Genomic DNA, 21,874 nt, shown 5'->3' on the forward strand with positions numbered 1-21,874 from the left:
ATTAGAGTTAAATTTCTTACAGAATTATTCCTATTTGTAGTTGAACAATGAAGGAAGTTCAGTCAGGATTTGATGATTTACAATGGTTTGAAACAACCTTTAAGAACTAATGTTTTTATGCTAGAAACTCAGGATGCTTACATGCTGCAGAGGAGGAATGGGCACTGTCCATTTTCAGCAACAACTTAGAAATAAAAGCTGAGGGTTATGAGATGATTCTAACACGTTCCTGGTCTCCAAAGTCACTGGAAGAATTCAGGAGGCTGATGTTATCCGAATATTTCTGGGGTGGTGATGGTAGTATTGCTTTCAGGCTTCTAAAGTGCATATGTGTGGATGGATAGCTTATTTACAGTAACTTCAACATACATAGTTGTGGAATTATACTGGATTGTAGTTTTTAAGAATGCCATATATGGCAATGCATATTTTTTTTTTGTTTTATGCTACATCAGCAAATGGTAATGTTTTCACCTCTGATTTTGAGTATTAAGAATTTTCCCTTCATGCATAAACTGTGCACAATCGTTTGGCTATACTCAAGTCTCTTGCGTTATTCCTTCTATCCTGAAGGATGGTCCTACTGTCCTAGAAAATGAAGCGAACTATTTTGAAATTACATTTATGCTACATACTGTATATCCTACATAAGCAGTTTCCCCAGGCTATAACAAGAGAAATATACTCATATGAAAGCACATGTAGGATTGTAGCCTTAAACACCTTTTGTCAGTTGGAGTCTGCTTGAGGATTTTTGTTTGTTTAGGAAATGTTAGCTGGCAGGTCTGTGCAATGCTTAAGACTTGAAAGGATAAGGAAGCTTCAGAGTGTGTGTGGCTACTGGTGCAGCATCTGCCAGCAACTCCTGAAAGCAGCCACATCTTTTTCTGGGATTGGGTTTCGGTTACAGTGCTTCTCTTCATTTCTCCAGGGCTGGCTTCAGTCAGTGTTGGTTGGTAAAGGGGGATAATTCCTCAAGCCTCTCATTCATTCATGGGGTGTCTCAGGGTTCTATATTATCCACCCTCCCTTTTCAACATCTACATGAAACTACTTGGTGGGGTCATCTGCTGGTTTGGGGTTTGCTATATCAGTACCCTGATGATACCCAGTTATATCTTTCAAGGGTAGCCAAGTAAGGTTGACAAGGTTTTGCCCTAATGCCTGGAGGCTGTGTGGGGTTTGGAAGAAGAGGAACTGCCTCTGACTTACTCCTACCAAGACCAAGTGACTGGGTTTTTAGACTGCCAGATCTGGGATATTCCAACTTTGACCTTGATCGGAGTTGCACTTCACCATTCAACGGTGGTGTACAATCTGGGGATACACAGTTCCTGCTCAATGCCCAGGTGGCAGCTGTGGTCAGGAACCTTTTGCCCAGCCAGTTCAGTCAGATAGGTTTGGTGTGTTCAGGGTTCCAACAACTAAACAAAGCCATCTGTACTCAGTAAGCAAGCATTTTTGTATAGCAGTGACAATCCTCTGGACTGAGATTCCCCCACCCAAAATTCAAACAACTCCCACCCTATTAGTATTTTGAAGAAAAACCCCCCCCCATAGATGTGAGTCTTCACACAGATCTTTGATGAGCATAACCAATACCATTTTCTTCCTTATTGTTCCTATCTGGTTTTGTTTTCTGTACCATCATTGTTCTTTTGTCTTGCGTTGTTTTTGTGTTTTTTTGTCTTGTTCTTTGTCTTTAAATGTTTTTAACAATTGTTAATCAGCCAGAGTTGCTGGGAGTCCGGCTGCATATAAATTTGAGAAATAATAATAGCAGTGGTAATTGCCTATATTATTATTAGATTTTAACCTAAATAATTCTTAGGTCCTTAGTTAGGACTTGAATGATTAATGTGCCATCAGTCTTAGACTGCAATAATAAATAATAACTGCAATTATATAGTTGCTGTTGATGTGTAGAAAGTCATGGTTGCTTTAAGGACTGGGTGGTATATAGTGTATGAGTGCTTATGTGTATGCCCAAAATGCCCCTTTTCTTTCAAACTCGAAGCATAATCCTATTAAACTGATGCAGAGAATTATAAAGGGAGAATGGCTCAAGAGAGATATACTTAAAAGGTAGCAGTTGCTAATTGATTCAGTCAAGTATAGGAAGGGGACTACATGATTAATACAAGCTCTTAAAAGTGCTGATCTAATGAAGAATCAACTTCTCCATTATTCACAGACAGCTTTCTTTAAAATCAATCAATCAGAATAAAGCTGGAAGGGACCTTGGAGGTCTTCTAGTCCAGCCCCCTGCTCAAGCAGGAGACCCTATATCATTTCAGACAAGTGGCTGTCCAGTCTCTTCTTAAAAACCTTGAGTGATGAAGCACCCACGCCTGAAGGCAAGTTAATTGTCCTCACTGTTAGGAAGTTTCTCCTTAATTCCAGGTTGCTTCTCTCCTTGATTAGTTTCCATCCATTATTTCTTGTCTTGCCTTCTGGTGCTTTGGAAAATAAATTGACCCCATCCCTGTGGCAGCCTCTCAAATACTGGAATACTGCTATCATGTCCCTCCTATTCCTTCTTTTCTCTAGACTGGCCATTCCCAAATCCTGCAATCGTTCTTCATATGTTTTAGTCTCCAGACTTTTAATCATCTCAGTTGCTCTTCTTTGCACTTTTTCCCAAAGTCTCAACATCTTTTTTGTAAGGCTTTATAAAGCAGTACTAATACTTCACGTGATTTTGATTCTATGTTTATACAACCAAGGATTGTATTAGCTTTTTTGGCTGCTGCCGCACACTGTTGACTCATGTTAAGTGATCGTCAACTAGGACTCCAAGGTCCCTCTCACAGTTACTGTTTTTGAGCAAGGTTTTGTCTAATCTGTACTTATACCTTTGGTTTTTCCTGCCTAGGTGTAAAATCTTGCTTTTCTCCACATTAAATATCATTTTGTTAGATAAAGCCCATTATTCAAATCTGTCAAGATCTTTTTGGATTCTGAGCTTGTCTTCTGGGATGTTGGCTATTCCTGTTGAATAAATCCTGTTTACATCCTGTTGGCATGTAAAACCTCATATTGTACTTTCTATTGATAATATTTTAATAGAACAGTTATAAGAAGGGTCAAAGTTGTTTGTTTAGACCTTCTTATGTATGCCATTCTGGAGTGTAGCTTCCTTTTTGTTGCCAGATTAATTTTGATAGTCAAGGTGAATAATATAGTTCATGAATTGTGCCTCAATGTTTGCATCATGAAGCTATGAATCAGCATTAGTTTTTAAGATTTGGGGGGGGAACATAAAATGAATTACATTTTGGATTTTTCAGCTAGTTGGGGTGTGGAAAGCACTAGCACAAGAATATTTTACTATCTGTTTGTTCCAGGATTCATTTAATATCAGTTGTGGCCTGATATTGAAATAATATAGATAAAAACTGTATGGTTGCTAGAAATCTAAACAGCTTGATGGCCCATAATCAATCAATCAGTTGGAGGATTGCTTTGAATATCTATTTTCTGCCCTCATTTGGATTTTATCATTTTTTTCCCCTTGCCCTGCATAGTTCTGACCTTTTGTAAATTTCCGTGTGGTTGTGCAGGGAGCTCCAGTTCCAGCCCTAGTACCTAATACAAGAGTTTCTGGGTTGTGAGGAATATTGCTACCAACAGGAATATCGCCATCACTATTGTTGCTTTTTGGTGCTAAATATGTTTGTTATATGTATATATGTGTATGCTGGAACATTGAACACAATAGTTCATTTTCTGTAATGCATAGTGAAAAAGGCACAGATGTACACCTCAGGCTTACTATGTTTAGCCACTGTAGCTTTCCCTTTTCATAGGTGAAAAGAAGTCTGTCTTCAAAAAAAGTGTGCTATAACAAGAATGAAACTTTTTTTTTACACTTATCACAGCAAAGGCATTGCGCACCAGCCCATTTTTGTATTCCAACAATGTTTTCTGCCGTAACCATTGCTTATGTCCCAAGGGCTTTCAGATGTTCATCTGTCCTTGGCAATTTACTCTTCTGCTGCAGGGAGAACCAATGAAAGTGACCAATTTAACCTGGCCACTGCTTGAAGAAAGGCTGCATATTCTTTCCCAGAAGTGGCTAATGGTTCATATTTATTTGTAAAACAAAATGATATCAGAATTCTTGTATTCATCCATGAGCTATATCCAGTACTATCTGCCATGAATATTAAACAGTTGGCTGCTTTTAATGTTTCCTTTCAGGTCATCACAGTTTTAGGGAGCTACTGTGCCTTGCCATCTATTATGAGCCACCATAAAGCAATTAGTTTTATTAGTGCAGCTAAATGCCAGCTGGCTACAAATCATCAAGTTGTTTTCCAGGGACAAGAATCTCTGTACCACTGTCTAGTTCAGGGGTAGACAATCCAAAACACTCAAAGAGCCACTTGGGAGTTGCAAAATCCTTTTGATTATCTAAAATGAAAATAACACTGCATATATCCTTTTTGACATATATATATATATATATATATATATATATATATATATATATATATATATATATATATATATATATATTAAAAATTACATTAAAAATTGAAGAATAGCGATTCCTGGGTACATACATTTCAGTAAAAAAGGAAGCGATCACCAGGAAATAAAACACCAAGGTTTTAATAAATAAAATCAAGCTTTCGATGGCTAACATCTGCCATCATCGTCAGGATACAAGCCTAATAAATAAAATCAAGCTTTCGATGGCTAACATCTGCCATCATCGTCAGGATACAAGCCTTATAAGCAGGTTTCCTCACTAGCTAGCTTGTATTCTGATGATGATGGCAGATGCTATCCATTGAAAGCTAGGTGGATGTAAGTAAGAGCTAAAAGAAAGAATCACTGAAGGCTGTAAGTGAAGTAAGGATTAGTTGGCTTGGACCTGTTACAAGGTCCATGCCTAGAGTTTAAGTGTGGCTATGCTTATAAGCAGGTTTCCTCACTAGCTGGCTTGTATCCTGATGATGATGGCAGATGTTAGCCATCGAAAGCTTGATTTTATTTATTAAAACCTTGGTGTTTTATTTCCTGGTGATCGCTTTCTTTTTTACTGATATAAATATATATATATATATATATATATATAAATGAAATGAATAAAGCGCGTTCACCAGGAGAGTTTAAAGTTAAAATACTTTAATTAAAGTATTTTACTATATTAAAAGGTTGCCAAGCTTTCGTTGGGAAAACTCCCCAACATCTTCAGGGCTGAGAGACCGTTTCTAACAAGGTGATTCAAACGGGTTCCATAGACGTCTGCACGTGGTTCCTAGACTGTGCTAGCATTCCCTGCTGAACAGCTGATAGGTGGGAGGGGGAATCAGAGTAAAGATTTCTTCTGTCGTTCTCTCGAGCACTTTTGTTCACATTTCCGTCGACCTCAGGGGGTATTGTTAAAGTTATGTTCCGCCCTCTCCCGGCAGTATTGGCTCTCGTTGCAGTGGGGGGATTTAGTTTGATGTCATTGTGTATCCTACCATGGAGGCGGGGCTTCATCGGCTGCAATTTAACATCTTTCCTCTGCTGCGTGCTCCCGTATTTATTTTCGCTCGCATGTACAAGCATCAACTGGATGTGGTATTTTTCAATGTTTGAATCATCCTCCTCCATCATGGTGTCCCCCATGCTCATCTTCCCTCGTAGATCAATATTCAAGTTAAATCCCCCCCATTTCTGTGAGCAAAAATCTGTTGGTATTTGGGCAGATTCCCCGCTCATGTTACTTTCCCTTTTATCAAGCGAACGGGTCGTCATCACATGTTTTTTCTCCCCTCTCTGTATGGGATATCCACCTTTATTATTATTATGGGTAGTGCTAAATTTAGTGGTTCTATCCTCAAATTTCTTAAGCGCTCCAATGTCATTATTGTTGTTTTCTCCAATTAAAGGGGGTGTGGTTTCCTCTTGATATTGTTGGGGGGTTTCTGGGTAGGCTATATCAGATTGTTTCTGGTAGGGAGGAGGTGTAGCTCCTGGTTTAGAATGTTGTGGATGTTGATTGTAAGGTTTGTGATATAAAGGATGATGGTTTGAGTTCCATTTTCGTAGCGCTTGTTGTGCTGGGTGCAAGTCAATGTGACGATTGATTGAGTTGTTATTCGAGAACCATAAACTACATTTATGGGAATATTAAATTCCATCTACTCTGACATAAAGTTTACTGTAGAGGAAGAAAGACACAATTCTCTTGCCTTCTTAGATGTTTCCATCCACCGTCAACCAGATGGATACCTACATACGAAGGTATTCCGTAAACCAACCCACACGGATAGAATCCTCCATTACCAGAGTAATCATCCTGTTTCCCATAAAATCAGCTGCATAAAAACGTTATTTAAACGCGTTGACTCCCACTGCAGCACGGATGAATATAAGAAAGAAGAGAGGAGACACCTCTTCCGTACGTGCATATATAACGGTTATCCATTAAAATTTATCAAACGACATTGTACAACTTTCCAGCACCAGACCACCCAACGAAGAAGGGATTCCCCCCTACAAAAAACACGCATCTCCCTCCCATACATAAGTAACATCTCAGAGGCCACAGCCAGACTACTAGCACCCCATGGTATAGAAGTAGCTCACAAACCTAACCAAACCCTACGATCAAAAATTATGCGTCCAAAGGACCCCCTACCTACCATGGAGAAATCTGCTATTGTTTATAAGATCAACTGCAAAAACTGCGAAGGCAACTATGTGGGAGAAACAGCCAAACGCTTGAAAACTCGCCTCCACGAACACAAACTGGCCATAAAACGAGGCGAACCACACTCACAACTTTGGATGCATATGGCACAACAAGGCCATCAGTTTGACTTCAATAACACCCTTATCATAGCCAGTGATGCCACGAAGGGAGGTCGGCTGCTAAAAGAAGCCTGGTTCTCGAATAACAACTCAATCAATCGTCACATTGACTTGCACCCAGCACAACAAGCGCTACGAAAATGGAACTGATCTTACTGATTCTGTCTGTGGTGCCTTTTATGTAAGGGAGGAGGGCTTTGCCATTTTCTTGTTCTCTGTCTTGGGTTTTAGTGGGGGTTTCTTTTTGGATGTATCTTTCAGATAATTTGCCATCTAAACCTTGACCTAGGAATTTATTTGAGTTTTCATTTTGTATCTAGTTTGGGAAAAGACAGCTTTTGGTCTTTACTCAAACAGCCTGGAGAGAAAAAGCATCTATGTGCATATAGATGCAACAAAGATGGATGGATTCAGTTTACAGTGCAATATATGCACAGTTAAATAATCTGAAGTTAGGGACAAATTGTCATGGAGAGAATCTGTCTATATGGTTGTTAGGAGTCAAAATGAAATGACTTGATGGAAAATAATCATAATAAAAAAACCTGAGCAAATATTTATTGTTTTATATGGATTGTTTAGTCAGTGGTATGGAAAGGTTCACAGAGTGATAAGTGACTGCTTCTTGCCCTTGTCAGCCTATGAAGAGAAGTAGTTAATGTATCCTTAAATGCAGGATATATTCCTTGAGTTCGCAGAGCAAAGTTTTATAAAACTGTGATGTGACCTTTTGATGGAAATCAAGTCAGAGATTGCAATTAACAAAACTAAGATGTAGCTCCACTATTGGAAGAAGTCCTATGTTTTCCCACCTTAGAAACCTTGATTATAGACCTGTAGACTATGCATCTAGACCAGACATGTCAAACTCATGATGTCGCATGACATATCGGAGCTTTTTCTCCATTGCCGGCACTGGGGTAGGCATGGTTTCCTGATGACGCATCCAGCCCATGGGCCGGCAGTTTGACACCCCTGATCTAGACCATGATTCCCCAATGACATAGATAATAATTGGGACTACCTAAGGTTGTTATTTATTTATTTTTTCTAATACTATTAATTAAAATAGTATTGGGGTTGATGAACAATCTGAAACCTCATGAAGGGATTGATGAACTGAAGAGTTTGGGGACCTCTGGTCTAGACAGACTTAAAACTTTGACAAGATAGAAGAGAACCTTATATATAAACTAATCTTAAATTATTATGAACTGTAAAAGCATCCAATATAACTGGTACTTAGTATTCTAGTATCATTTATATAGAATTCATGGTAGACTAGACAGGATGTTACTAAAGACTAATCAGCTAGGGAACTAGGTTAAGATGATAAAAGGCACTGACTTAGGAAAAAGGGTAATTGAGGAAAGCCATGATTGGAACATATTAAATTATGTACAGCATAAAGGAAGTGGATAGGCATTTTTTCCTCCAAACTCTAGGAGCAGAGTGAGTTGTAATGGTGAGGTTATTTAATAAACTAATTGGAAGACTAATATTTCTAATATTTCAGCACATAAATAATGGAATTCATTAACACACAACACATGCTGATGGTCACTAACTTGGATGACTCTAGAAGGAAATTGGATAAATGAGGACAGTTTTATCAAGTGTTATTATTATTGGGACACAGTATTACTTTTGATATGCCTCCAATATACTGTAGTTGCAGGAAACAATGTGAGGAAAGGGGTACATTTCCATTTCTTGCTTGCAAGCACCCCAGAGGGCTGTCCTCCTTTAGGAAACTTAGGTAGTGATGCATCTCCATAGATGGTGTGATGTCCAGCAAATCTTACAAATCCCATTAAAGACTGCCTTGCCAATCCCTTTACAGATCACATTTTTTAACTAGAGTAGACAACTCTTTATTGTTGTTGACCTAAAGAGATTCTAGACATTTCAGGTCAGAGAAAGAGCACATGAAGCAATTTGCTGTTTAAATGATCACCTGAAGGAAGATTGAGCTAAACTCAATTGTACACACAGCACAACTCTAAAGTTTCCCCATTTTTGTGATTCATGTATTGAGCATTACTGAAAACTGCTTGTCTCTTCAATCTACAGAAAATAGGATGTGGCAGAGTTATGTTTATATTTTAGTTAGCATAATTTATAGTAGAACAGGTAAGGAAGAATTACTTAGTTTCCAAATATTTTGCTTGGCTGAGGAGAGTTACACCACAATGATACAAGTGTGCCATTATTCTTTAATTTGTGTAAAATAATATAATACACAAAGGTATGATTAATGGAAAGTATATTCTTTTCATCCTCCACTCTAAAGTAATGACAATATATTTATAGTCGGTACATGCTGTTAAGATTGGAAAAATAAATCTGATTTTCTTCTAGGAATTTAGATGCATGTACTATAACTGTCACTCTTCCTTTGATACAGTTTTTGCAATTCAAATTGTGATAAATGCCAAAGAACAATTGTGGGGATGGATGGATGCAAGCAGATCGTTCAGTTAAAGATTGCTTCTAATTTATGGATGAATTGTAGTAGGAAAGGGTCATCCCTTAATCCTCCACTTTAAACAACTGACTTTTGGAACAAATGTTGGAATATTAAACTTGATCAGAAATAAAAATATTTTTGTTGGCATCTTATTCTTCATGGATAGAACATACCGACCTCAATTGAAAAATGTCATTCAGACATATTTACAGTTCAACATCATTGTGTATCCTATTTTAGCCCAATGAGTTGACATAGAAAAATTGTATCAGAGTAATCCATTAAGCAGGTGAATGATTTTTTGCATATCTATCTGTCTGTCTGTCTGTCTGTCTGTCTGTCTGTCTATCTCCCCACTTTCATGCAAATATTATGGGAACTAGTGACGAGTGGTTTTTGTAGAAATACTCTGAGAAGTAAGATAATAATAATAATAGTAGTAAAGTTGGAAGGGACCTTGGAGGTCATCTAGTCCAACCCCCTGCTCGGGCAGGAAACCCTACACCATTTCGGACAAATGGCTGTCCAGTCTCTTCTTAAAAACTTCCAGTGTTGGAGCATTTACTGCTTCTGGAGGCAAGCTGTTCCACTGATTAATTGTTCTCACTGTCAGGAAGTTTCTCCTTAGTTCTAGGTTGCTTCTCTCCTTGATTAGTTTCCACCCGTTGCTTCTTGTCCTGCCTTCAGGTGCTTTGGAAAATAGATTAATTCCCTCTTCTTTATGGCAGAGGAAGAGGGACATAGGCCAGATTCTGGAGAGTCTAAAAATCTATATTCCATCCAGTTTCTTTCAGGAAATGGGCAGAGCCTAAGGTGATAAGAAAATGGCTGTTGAGGTACAGTTTCTGCCTGTTACAATAGTCAGATTTTCAACATTGCTTTTCAATGCATTTTGTTCGGTTATCAGAAGGACCGTTATACAAAGAAATCCCCAACCTTGCAAGAACTGTGGCTTGCTTTTGCTTAAACAAAATATTCAATGCCCTCACTTGCTTTGACTCTCCATTACACAAAACATTAGATTTGAAGGGTGTGTGAGTAAACAGAAGTTCTTTGAGGAAATACTCTAGATTGTAAGATATTTGAATAAGTAAATATAGCCTTCATTCTAAAAATCTCCTTAGTATTTTTGTGTGAAGAAAGTGATACTATTGTTTGGTTTAAATTATGTTCAAAAGCTAAATAATCAACCTTTCCAATGTCCTTAAAGCGGATAGACAATGAGAACAAAGAATAAATGGAGGAAATGGGCCTTGGAGTCAAATTGAATTAGATAGTAGTTTGGTTCTGGATAATTAAAGAACACTAGCTTATTTGTGATTAGTTGTGGGTGCCAAAGGGGAAGAAAACAGTGTAATTCGCAAGAGACAGGTCAGGGCTTTGTAATAAATCTTTTAGGTTTTTTTCCGTTTGTTGTTTAAAGACTGCTTTCTCAAACTGGTGTGGCTAATCAAATGCACTACAGATTTCATGTCTCTCTCTCTTAAATCAATCTTTGAACTCTGGATCAGACCATGACCTTTATGATAGATTGTTGGCCTTCTGGCATCCTTATTCTCAGAATTGTCCTTATATTTTTCAGGCTCACGGTCTCTGTCAAGAATATTTGTCACTTTTTTCAGGTTTCTCTTTCCCTCTGCCTTGAGATATTCAGAATTCTTAATATTTTTTTCTTTTTAGTATTAGGAGGTTCCTATGAGTTTCTTTATGAGTTTTCCTGTGCCCTGTCCTTTTTGATTGGTCATCTCCCTCACCATTCATTACGTACTTAATAGTGTACTTAATAATTATGTTTGACTCCTGGCAGTTGCCTGAAGATGTCCCTGTAGTTTTCTTGGCAACATTTCGGAAGTGCATCTGAGACAAAATCTCTGGTCCAAGGTCACCCAATTGGCTTCGTGCTTAAGGTAGGCCTAGAACTCACAGTCTCCCAATTTCCAACCACATGCTTTAACCACTACACTAAAGTAGGCCTTGGAGTTCATAGTAAGATTGGGCTAATTGCCTTCAGCTGCTATCCTTGCTCCACTTTTGCCTATCTGGCCAATGAACTCAGCATTTTAATAAACATTTTCGGCTATAATTGTTAACAATTATATTCTGTCCAAAAGGACTTTATCACTGGGTTTTCTAGTTTCCATACCTGAATAGGTTTGTTAACATTTACCTGTTGGCTCCCTACATATGAGAGATCAGCAAGAGGCATATTTGTGTGTGTGTGTGTGTGTGTGTGTGTGTGTGTATGTGTGTGTTGTTCATCGAGATGAGGATCAGTAGCAGATTCTGAAATCTTGTTCTCTTCATTGTGTTCCTCTCTTGCTACTTCATCTTGCCTCTGGGGAGAAATTTAGAGTGGCTAGCCAGATAACTACCTTTTTAGGTTATGTAATCTCATATGCTATATTGTTTATTGTTTTGTTGCATCCTGGAGTAAGGCAAAATAGTCATATTGAGTGATCATTTGGGGTTGATTCTAAGGCAGTGTTTCTCAACCTTGGTAACTTGAAGATGTATGGACTTCAATTCCCAGAATTTCCGATCTACCAAGGCTGACTTGAGAATTCTAGAAGTCCAGACATCTTCAAGTTGCCACGGTTGAGAAACACTGCTCTAAGCAATTTTACACTTAATAACAGATACTCCAGAAGTAGGGAAGATGCCTGTAATACTTAGTTGATTTATCCTGCTATTGATTGATTGGTTGGTTGGTTGGTTGGTTGGTTGCAAGGAGTATCCTTTTGTTCAGTGCCTTCAAGGACTTAATCTATCACAATGTCCCATGGTAAAGACCTCTCTGTAGGATCTTCAGGGTGAGATATAAAAAACTGAGGGATCCTTGGTGCTCTCTGAGCTTGGTTGTTTACTTGCAAACATTTCATTATCCAAACTAGATAACAGCATCAATGCTAGTAAGGGCTTACTAAGGACTTACAAGCACTGATGTTGTTATGTAGTTTGGGTAATGAAATGTCTGCAAGAAAACAGAGCACCAAGGATCCCTCATTTCAACCCTAAACTAAAAATATTCTCCTTTATTGGTACATAAAAAACTGGAAAGCAACAAATAGAAGCAAGAAGGCCTACATGTAGAGGAAGATATTTCATTAAAAACCATTCCAAGTTGGAATGAGACACTCTTTACTCATCTTTAAGGGTGGAATCAGGAAGAACAAAGTTTTTTTGGTTTTTTTTGCTAGCTTATTGCTACTTCTTCCCTTCCTAATTTATCATTTGTAGGGATTACATAAGGATACTGCTTCTAAAGGCTTCACTGCAGATTGGCTTTTGGCAACTTTCTCTAGCACTATTAAAACAGTTTTATGTTGCATAACTCCCACTTGCCTCATTGAAGGGGCTGCGATGGAAAAGAAAATGCAAATCAGTAGGAACAACAGGAAGAGGGATGTTTCTAAAGCATAAGCAAAGCTGCAGGCTGAACTGTACTTAAAATCTAGGATAAAAATAAAAAGCAAGCAAGGCAGTTTTATCTATCTCATAAAAAATACAGCCTCCCTTATCACCATCTTACCAGAAGTTTGCTTAGCTAGATTATTTTGAAGAAACCTTGAAAAGTTCACATAACAATACACAGTACTGATTTGCAAATCTGTTTTTCCTCTGAGTAAAGTTCCAATATTCTTCCTATTCAAGGTAACTAGAAGCCAGGTATTTGAGGAATTACAGGTCAAGTGTTTTCTAGGGTCAACATCACAGGAAAAGACTTGTTCTTGTAAACAAAGCCCATATGAAGAATTAATGGGAAAAAAACCATGTAATGGAATTATCTCATCCTGGGATTGAACATAGACTTTTCCAAATGATTGTGATACAAGGTAGACATTTTTGTGGCACAGGTAGTCCTCAACTTACGACCAGTTGCTTAGTGACTGTTCAAAGTTACGACAAACCCCCAAAAGGCACTCACAACCCATATTCAAAGTTCTGGGAGCTGTGTCCCCACAGGTCTCATGATCCCATTTTGAACACTTAGCAATCAGCCCATATCTACAGCTGTTTGCAGCATCCCACGATCACATGACTACAATTTATGTCCATTTTTGCCAGAAATTGGAGTTTAAGAGCAAAAAAAAAACGCCGCTTGAGGCGTTCACTGAATAGCACAGATTTGCTATTAATGATGCTGCAAAAAAGGTGTAAAATCAGGTCTCTCACATGATGACCACTTGATGACCATTATGTCTTACAACCATAATTCCAGACTCAATTATGATTTTAAATCGAAGACTATCTGTATTAAATAGCCATCCTTTTGATTAAAACTATGAGAAAATCTGTAAGTAAAAAAGGTCAAAAACTATAGGGAGGTCAGTGAAGAATGACAAACAAAATATGCAGAACCAAGATTCTGTGGCTTAACCCTTTGCTCATTGCAAAAAATAATCTGTTCTGAATCTGTGATGTAATCAGTTTCTTGTCTGTGAGCCGCCATAATGGGGTTAACAAACATTTCAAACGCTTTCTGAAAATCCCCCTTTAACATCATTTCCTGCACATAACTCAATGCAATTGAAGAAACGGGATTAATCCTGCCTCTATTCCATTCTTCCCTCTCTTGTTTTCACTTCTATTTAGACTTAAACTCTTTAGGACAGAGCCTTGTACTTGATTTTTGTAGAATATTAATCTATAAATGAATAAGCTTTCCAATTTTCTTGTCTTTTTTTCTTTGAAAGAACCAGTGAGTTGGGAATGTTTACCAAGAAAGAATTTGATCGGCTGGCCCCAGTGGTGGACAGTTTCAGCCTCATGACATACGATTATTCATCACAATTGGGGTAAGGCAAAATGCACAGGTATAATGACACTAAGAATTGAGCTGGTGTTCAGCCGGAGATCACATTCATCCTAGTTTCTTAATAGTAATAATATAACTAATTGAGTATAATTCTAATGACATTCTCTTAAAATGTTTGTATCTCAACAATTTTAGGTTTCTTAGAGGCAGCCCTTTATACTAGTGTATCACATATGTATCACACTGCTCCTAAATATATTTATATTTGCATGTTTTTTAATCTTTTCCCTCCAACAAAGGGAGGAAATGTGACCAAAAGCTTAATCAATATGAACTGAATTAATCACTGACAATTAAATTTATTTGTCATTTGTAAAATTATTTGATCCTATACTTGAGTGTAAATATGCACTTTTTTTTCTTCACACAAACTACTTTCTTGCATGTTTACTTTGTTGTCAGTTTGGTTCGATAGCTCTTTTTTCCAAATACACTTAGGATTTTGGCCCAATTAATTTGCTAGACACATTTTCTTCTCATTCCTATCTCTATATAATAAACTTCTTCTGTGGAGATTGGCAGCAGGAAGGCAGAATAGAGATAATAATAAGTACTCAATAATAATACAGATAATATACTGTAAATATTCAAATATACATTCAAATATACAGCTCAGTTGAAACAATGAAAACATGCATTAGAGAATGTATAATAAATGTATTATAATTCCTTTTGGCTTGTATATGTCTAACTTTATATTATCGATTTCACTCTGGTAGGCAGATTGCTAAAAATATATGTTCATATACTGCTTGTAGAAAATGAAAGAAGAAAGCAGTTCTTTTAGGTTTTCTTTCATCTCTGCTTTGAAGCAATTCTGATAGATACATCTTTTTATTTTATCAAACCATGTCTTAAAATGTTTAGCTTGTTATTTTAACTGTCAGCTAAGTATACACGTAGGATAAAAGAAATCATTCTGCAGATGGTCCAGGGAAATACAAATTCCATGTTGATAAAATATACTTTTAACATAACTGCTGTCTCTAGCCAGTGGTCGACATATTAAGAGACACGAAAATGTAATAGCAGAAGCAGATTGTAGAACATGAAGCAACAGCCATTTCAAAAAGAATTTTATCCAAAATGCCTGAAGCATCTACAGTGGAAAAGTCCAGTGCACAGATGAATATTTCAAAAACCCTTTACAGATGGAGATTGTTATAGCCACATTTACATATATGTGAATCTAATATTTTAGAACTGTAGAGGGAGAGATTGTGAATAGTACGTTTTAAGAATTTTCCCATAAAACTACTCTTTTTTTCAGAGCAGTTTTCTTCATAGTAAAATGTATATCCTCTTGGGAAAAATGCCCCAAATGGGGCATATTGTAAAACAAAGTAAACTAAAAACAATAATAAAAAGGCAGTTACCGAAATGGTAGAAACTAGGACAAAAATAAATAGGATGGATGGATACTGTGGTACACATTTTTTAAAAAAAAAATCTGTATTTTTCTACTTCTAACAGTGCTTTTTTTTGCAGTGGAAAATACTGATTTTGGACTAGAATCTTGTTAAACATAGTTCTACATTTGGGGGGGAATCTTACAATTTGAACCTTAATTTCTTTCTTCCTCTTTCTACAGGTCTGGCCCCAATGCCCCATTGCCTTGGGTGCAAGCTTGTATTCAGATGCTGGATCCAGAATCCAAATGGAGAAAAAAAATCCTTTTGGGGCTGAATTTTTATGGCATGGATTATTCAAGTAATGTAAGAGACCCCATAGTTGGCAACAGGCAAGTTTTCAAACTCTGAGTTTTCTGAAAACATTGTATGTACTTATAAAGTGGAAATTATATATACAGTATATATTTTGTATGCATGTATATATCTCTAGAAATCTGGGTGCAGTTAACCATAGTATCCAAGGAGTGCGGTGCCTCACGTGGTTAGGATGCTGAGTTGACAATCACATTCACTCCATCTCTTGCCAACCTAACAGTTTATAAGTGTGGAAACACAACTAGATAAATAGGTACAACTTCAGTGACACATTAATGGGGATATGACAGGGGCCCCCAATCAGGAATCTCCCAGGCAACGGTGATGACACCAGTTAATCCTTTCAATTCGGAAGCTCATTGGTGCTTCCAATACAAACACGAATGTGACCAAGGTAACCAAAGCAAAGGAAAAGGGATAATTTTTTTCTTCCTGCATCCTCATTTCTATCCTGTAGTCATTTTTAATTTCTTGGCTCTAATACCAGAAATGACCCAAGAATATAAAAAAGTGACTACAGCAACAGTTGGCCAGCATCAGACCAACAAGCAGTGGGGTTCAACACTATATTTCTCTTCTCCCCTCTGTTCCCTTAATTGTGTATGTAGGACCACTTATTCTATTTCTTAGGCATGTAGAAAGAACAATGTTTGCATTGCTATATTGTTTAGTTTGGCAATAGATTTTGCTGATTATGTTTAAACGGCTGTTCCCCTTTTCCCTCGAACCATCCAACATTCCATTCCAGTTAATGTGAGTTTGTCTATCTTGTTTGTACATTAATCCATAATCTCTTAGCTTCCAGACAACCTTTAGTTCTTATCTCAATTAGTAGTAGAGTGGAACTGGTTGGAAAAAGCAAATTTCTTCTTCCACAGAAGGTAGGACCAAAGAAAAAGGAAGCCAGATCCTCACAGTCTATTAGCCCCATCTTTGATTGAAGTGCAAGATTAAACTGAAACTTCTTGTGGGCTTTTTTCTTTGTTGTAAAGATGAATCCTCTGTCTTTTGTTAAATTATAGTGAGGAGGAACTTAACATACTTCTTCTCTGTTTCTGCATATTGTTCTTCTCTCTACTGTACCCATGAAACACTCATAAGGACAAGCTCTTATTCAATTTTGCACTGAAGGGGCTTTGCATTAAAATGCTGTGAAGCAGATCAAGGTGACATGTTTAATAATATGGAAATTTTACTTCTGCAGTGAAACTTTTACAAAGCCAAGTCATTTTGCATTTCTGAATATCACTAGCAATTTCTAAATACCACTTCTGCTGACTAATCTAAAGGACACTTAATTTGTATGATACAGATGAACGCAAATGATTTTTTAAGAATCTGGTCTTTTGAGTAGTCATCTGTATTGTCAGCATAAATAGATTCTGCATCACTTTGAATCCTGCTAAATGTAGGAATTAACATATTTTGGAAAAGTAAGATTGTACCCAGCCTTCAATGGCATGTGTTGCTATCTTCCCATTTCAGTATTGTTTTTGTTTTTCTTTAATACCGGAATTTGAAAACTGAGTTTCCACAAATTTGAAATAATTCCCCTGCACTAAAAGCAAAGAAATCCCCTGTGCTACAATCAAAGTACATCAAACATCTTATAGACTATCTTTACTGGTGGCTTTTGTTCCAATAAGAGCATCTGAAGATCCCTTTGCAGCATTATTAAATAAGGGTTGCTTGCAAGAGTAAACCAGTAAGACAAAATGATCAGAATCTATATAGTAACACAAAATGTTCCACAAACATATCAGATATTATGATAATCTGTTAAACATGCTTTTTAAAAATATTGAACTGATTACAGTTGGGTTGTAATTCCATATTCCGAGGTTTTTGGCAGTAAACTCAAGCATGTGTGTGTATACATATAGATAAAACCTTTAAACATACATGGATAAGATTAGATTGTTAGAAGTAATTTAGCAGCGTAGCTGAGTAAGCAGAGTGGCAATTTTCTGCTTTGTATTACAGCTTTATTTTCTGATATATATATCCCCAAAGATTTGAGGAATTACCCTTGATTCAAAGATGATTTTGATACAAGTTAGAAATCGGGGGGGGGGGGGAATCTGCAGTATAGATTATTTTATTCGCAGTAGCTCACAGGACCACCATTAAAGAGAAAATTATAAGGAGAAAAATTATTGTGTACTTCGAGCGCAATATTAGTACATGCAGAATTATTCATGGCTCTTCAGCTAAGCAGGCCCATTACGTGATGAGAAGATTTGCCTCCCTTTTCATCCCACCTTCATGTCCACCCAGTGATGTTTTTCTCTGTTGTTTTGTTATGATATAGCAAAATAGGTTTGAAACGACTTTTAGTGGTATTTACCACTGTTACAGCAAAGTTATATGAATGGATGTAAGATTGCTTGATTGACAAGGCCCCCTTCAGAGTGAAGCATGAGGCAGATGCTATGAGGAAACCTGTTGGCCCCATCCAATATTCTCTGGGTGAGAAGAGGGTAACAGATAGAACTAGTCGAAGCGATGATGTAATAATGGCAGTGGATGGCCCTCTAGATCAGTGGTTCTCAACCTTTTTAATGCCGCGACCCCCAATCGGTCGTAAGTCAAGGACTACCCAACCGGTCGTAAGTCAAGGACTACCCAACTGGTCGTACGAGGACTTTCCCTGCCCAGGAGCGCCGCGCATGCGTGGTGCTGCCCCCTGCGCCGGCCGAGGCATAGCTGGCAAGCGGCAGAGACGGAGAAGGCCAACCACCGGCTGGGCCACCAGCTGGCCCAGCCCAAAGGAGGTAAGGCACCCGCCGGGCCCCACATGCGCCAGCAACCCTCCCTGCACCCGCCGGCCTCCCACCTCCCACCCCTGGCCCTCTTTTACTTACATTTTTAGTAGTTGCTCAGCAGGGAGGGGTGGAAACTTCCAGACAGCTCGCCTTCGCTGCAGACAACTTGCAGCACCGTTTGCAGAATGGGACTTTTGGCGGGCTCAGCAGGGCAGAGACAGCCTGGACAATTCCTATTGGCTTTTGAAAGCCAATAGAATTAGACTCTATTCAAGAGAGTCTATTCTATTGGCTTTCAAAAGCCAATAGAATAAAAGGGAGTAGCACAGCTAAGGAAAAGGAGAAAAAATGGCGGACTGCGTTGTTTGGCGACTCCCGTGAAATGGTCGTTAGACCCCAAATGGGGTCGCGACTCACAGGTGGAGAACCGCTGCTCTAGATCAATGTTCTCAACCTTAGCATGCTGGCTGGAAGTTGAAGACCACATGTCTTAAAAGTTGCCAAGGTTGAGAAACACTGTTTTAGGCGGTGGATAGTAGCAGGGAAATTGTACTATCCACCCTCACTTCATCTGCTACTTAAGCCATCCTGAACAGGAAAGGAATGGTAAAATAAAATAAAGCATTTTATTTTACACAGTTACTCTTAGAGGTTATGAAGGTATATGATTTGGGTTTTTTACTTTTCTTAAATGGATACTTCCTAAGTGGGATGTTGGAAAGTTTGTCCAGGCATCCAAGTGGCTCATTTTGTAGTAGTTGCTTCTGTAAATTGTCTCATTAATTTATTGTGCTAGCTGTCGGAAAAGAACAGGGCATTAGGCAAAAATATATCCTACCTAGCAATGAAAGGAGGCAGATAGAAAGTAAGAGGAGTATCTAGCTAAAGATCCTAATCTGATATTGGAAATTCATATCTGATTTTTTGCACTAGAGCCCCTATGGTTTGCAATTTTTGCTTCTTTTTCATGCACAAGATTAAATATAAACAATGGGCCCTTGAATCTTTATTTAGAAAACAGAAATAAATTAAAACAAGAAATCCCTATTGTCAGTATTTATTTTAATAGTAACTTTGTTTTACTTTGTACTTGACAATGAAAACTATCAGCAAAAATGTAATTTTTCCATCTCTTTTTGCCTGCATATACATCACTGGATTTCTCCAAAAGAAAGAAAGAGAGGGAGGGGGGGAGGGAGGGAGGGAGGGGGAGAGAGAGGGGAGAGAGAGAGAGAGAGAGAGAGAGAGAGAGATGATCAGGAAGGAAGGAAGGAAGGAAGGAAGGAAGGAAGGAAGGAAGGAAGGAAGGAAGGAAGGAAGGAAAGATGATCAGGAAGGAAGGAAGGAAGGAAGGAAGGAAGGAAGGAAGGAAGGAAGGAAGGAAGGAAGGAAGGAAGGAAGGAAGGAAGGAAGGAAGGAAGGAAGGAAGGAAGGAAGGAAGGGAAAGGATATAAAACTGATGTCATGGTAAGACATATTAAGATGTATGATAATAGCTATTCCCCCATGTAAGCTAAATGGTGTGATAGATTCCCTATTTTTCTTTGCAATAATGAAGACTGGATATTGTTTTCAATAGAATTCTGAAGGGCAGCTTTTAACTAAGATCCACAAAGGGATTTTGTTAATGGCCTTGTCTTCTCTTTTCTGCTTCTTGGTGGCATATACTTATGAGAGCACTAAGTATAAACTAAGGAATCCAAATTGCATTCCGTTTAATGTTCAGTTAATAAGTTTATCCTAACTGGATAATATGTTAGTCAGAAGAAATTGTTGGAAAATATAGTGGTTAAACATCTGCCTAGACAGTTATCTTGAAACCGTTTTTAAGTTTCAGCCAAATTGATTCTTTCTGCATCTTCTTCTGAATTATTCTTGTCATCTGAAGTCTGTCCATTCAGTATTTGGGATTTTGCCTCCCACCTTTAAAAGAAAGAAAATGTTCAACGTGAAATTCAGAGCATTTGTCCTTAGCTGCTGTTTCTTTTGTATGTGCGGTTGCTCTGAATTTGATTGCCCCATTTTCTTTTTGTGTCTTTATTTCTGTCATTTCTAATGATAAACAATGCCTCAATCTAACATGTTTAATTGCCACATCAATAGGTATAATTGTAATTTTAAAAATACATGAGGTTTTATAGCTAAGCATATTCACAATCTGATATAATTGGAATTTATTCAGAAGGATTCATTAGACTAATTGTCTTTGCCCTGTAATGTTTATTCATTTGGGCCCAGCTGATCTTCAGTTCTAGTGTCTACATTATATTTTAGGTATGCTTAAAGGACTGTTTCCTCTGATAAGAGGAACTCCTTTCTCTCTGTTTTGCTACAAACCTGACCTTGTTCAAATCAAAATAGGTGTTCTTTTTTAAATTAATTCTTATAGATGCTATATTTTTGAGGGGCTAAAATAAAACTAATTTCACGTGTACCATTAACTCCATATTTTCCTTACCTTTACCTTTATTAGCATATGTTTACCAAAACCTTTCCCTGAAAAATTCAAAACTGAAGATTTGATTTGGTATTATCCTGTCTCTCTGAAACTTTAAAATCTAATAGGACGTGAAGGCAATGGTACTGGCTCTGTGAATGCCACCAAGTTACAAATATGTGTATTTCCAACTTAATAGTGTTTTATTACATATGCTGCTTCCATATAGTAATAAGTTTACAGATTCAATTTCTTTTGGAGGAAGTCATCTAAGAGCTGTACAGTTTTTGCATTACTAAGATTGTTTTCTCGTATGTGTTAGCTGAGAATGGGATAAATGTCCACATAATTGACATCCTAATAGATTTCTGTTCTCTTACCTGTTGCAATAGATAAGCTTCTAGAGCCCATTTTCTTTATGATTTATTTGAACATCTCAGCTTTTGTTTTGACGGTGCAATTCTTGAAATTCAGAATTGAATTCCAGAAATCTAATAAACTCCCAAACTAGCCATAGGGTAGGAATCATGCTGAAGTATGTAGTCTTTGGTTTTATAAATGGTTTTGCTTGGAACTGATCAGGATTTCTGAAACTTTTTAGAATAATAGGAACACTCGGAATTCTATGGGTACTCTCGCATAATGGTTGACATGATAGGAGACGGCCAATCACAAAACATCTCTATACCAGCAAGCAAAGAATATAAAATTAAAAATAGAATTATAGAGGACACAGATGCTCCTAGGATGCCAAAAGAGTTCATCACGGGCACATTATTTCTCTCAGGTGCTGCACTGGGGAACCAGGAAATCTTTTGGCATCTTATTGTAACTCTTTATCTTAGT

At 37.6% G+C, this 21,874-nt stretch overlaps 1 protein-coding gene across 8 annotated transcripts in view; it reads left to right on the forward strand.

Annotated features, from left to right (window-relative positions):
- The window catches only part of CHID1 (chitinase domain containing 1), a 98,806-nt gene that overhangs the window by 39,126 nt on the left and 37,806 nt on the right, over positions 1–21,874 (forward strand). For all 8 annotated transcript variants that reach the window (XM_039322071.1, XM_039322069.1, XM_039322066.1 and 5 more), the window contains exons 9-10: positions 13,978–14,079; positions 15,691–15,840. In XM_039322071.1, coding sequence (XP_039178005.1) covers positions 13,978–14,079; positions 15,691–15,840 — 252 coding nt within the window. The remainder of the gene's footprint in view (positions 1–13,977; positions 14,080–15,690; positions 15,841–21,874) is intronic.

This window comes from Crotalus tigris, unplaced genomic scaffold (assembly GCF_016545835.1).
Source record: "Crotalus tigris isolate CLP2741 ecotype Arizona unplaced genomic scaffold, ASM1654583v1 scf7180000023830.6690815, whole genome shotgun sequence".
NCBI lineage: Eukaryota > Metazoa > Chordata > Lepidosauria > Squamata > Viperidae > Crotalus > Crotalus tigris.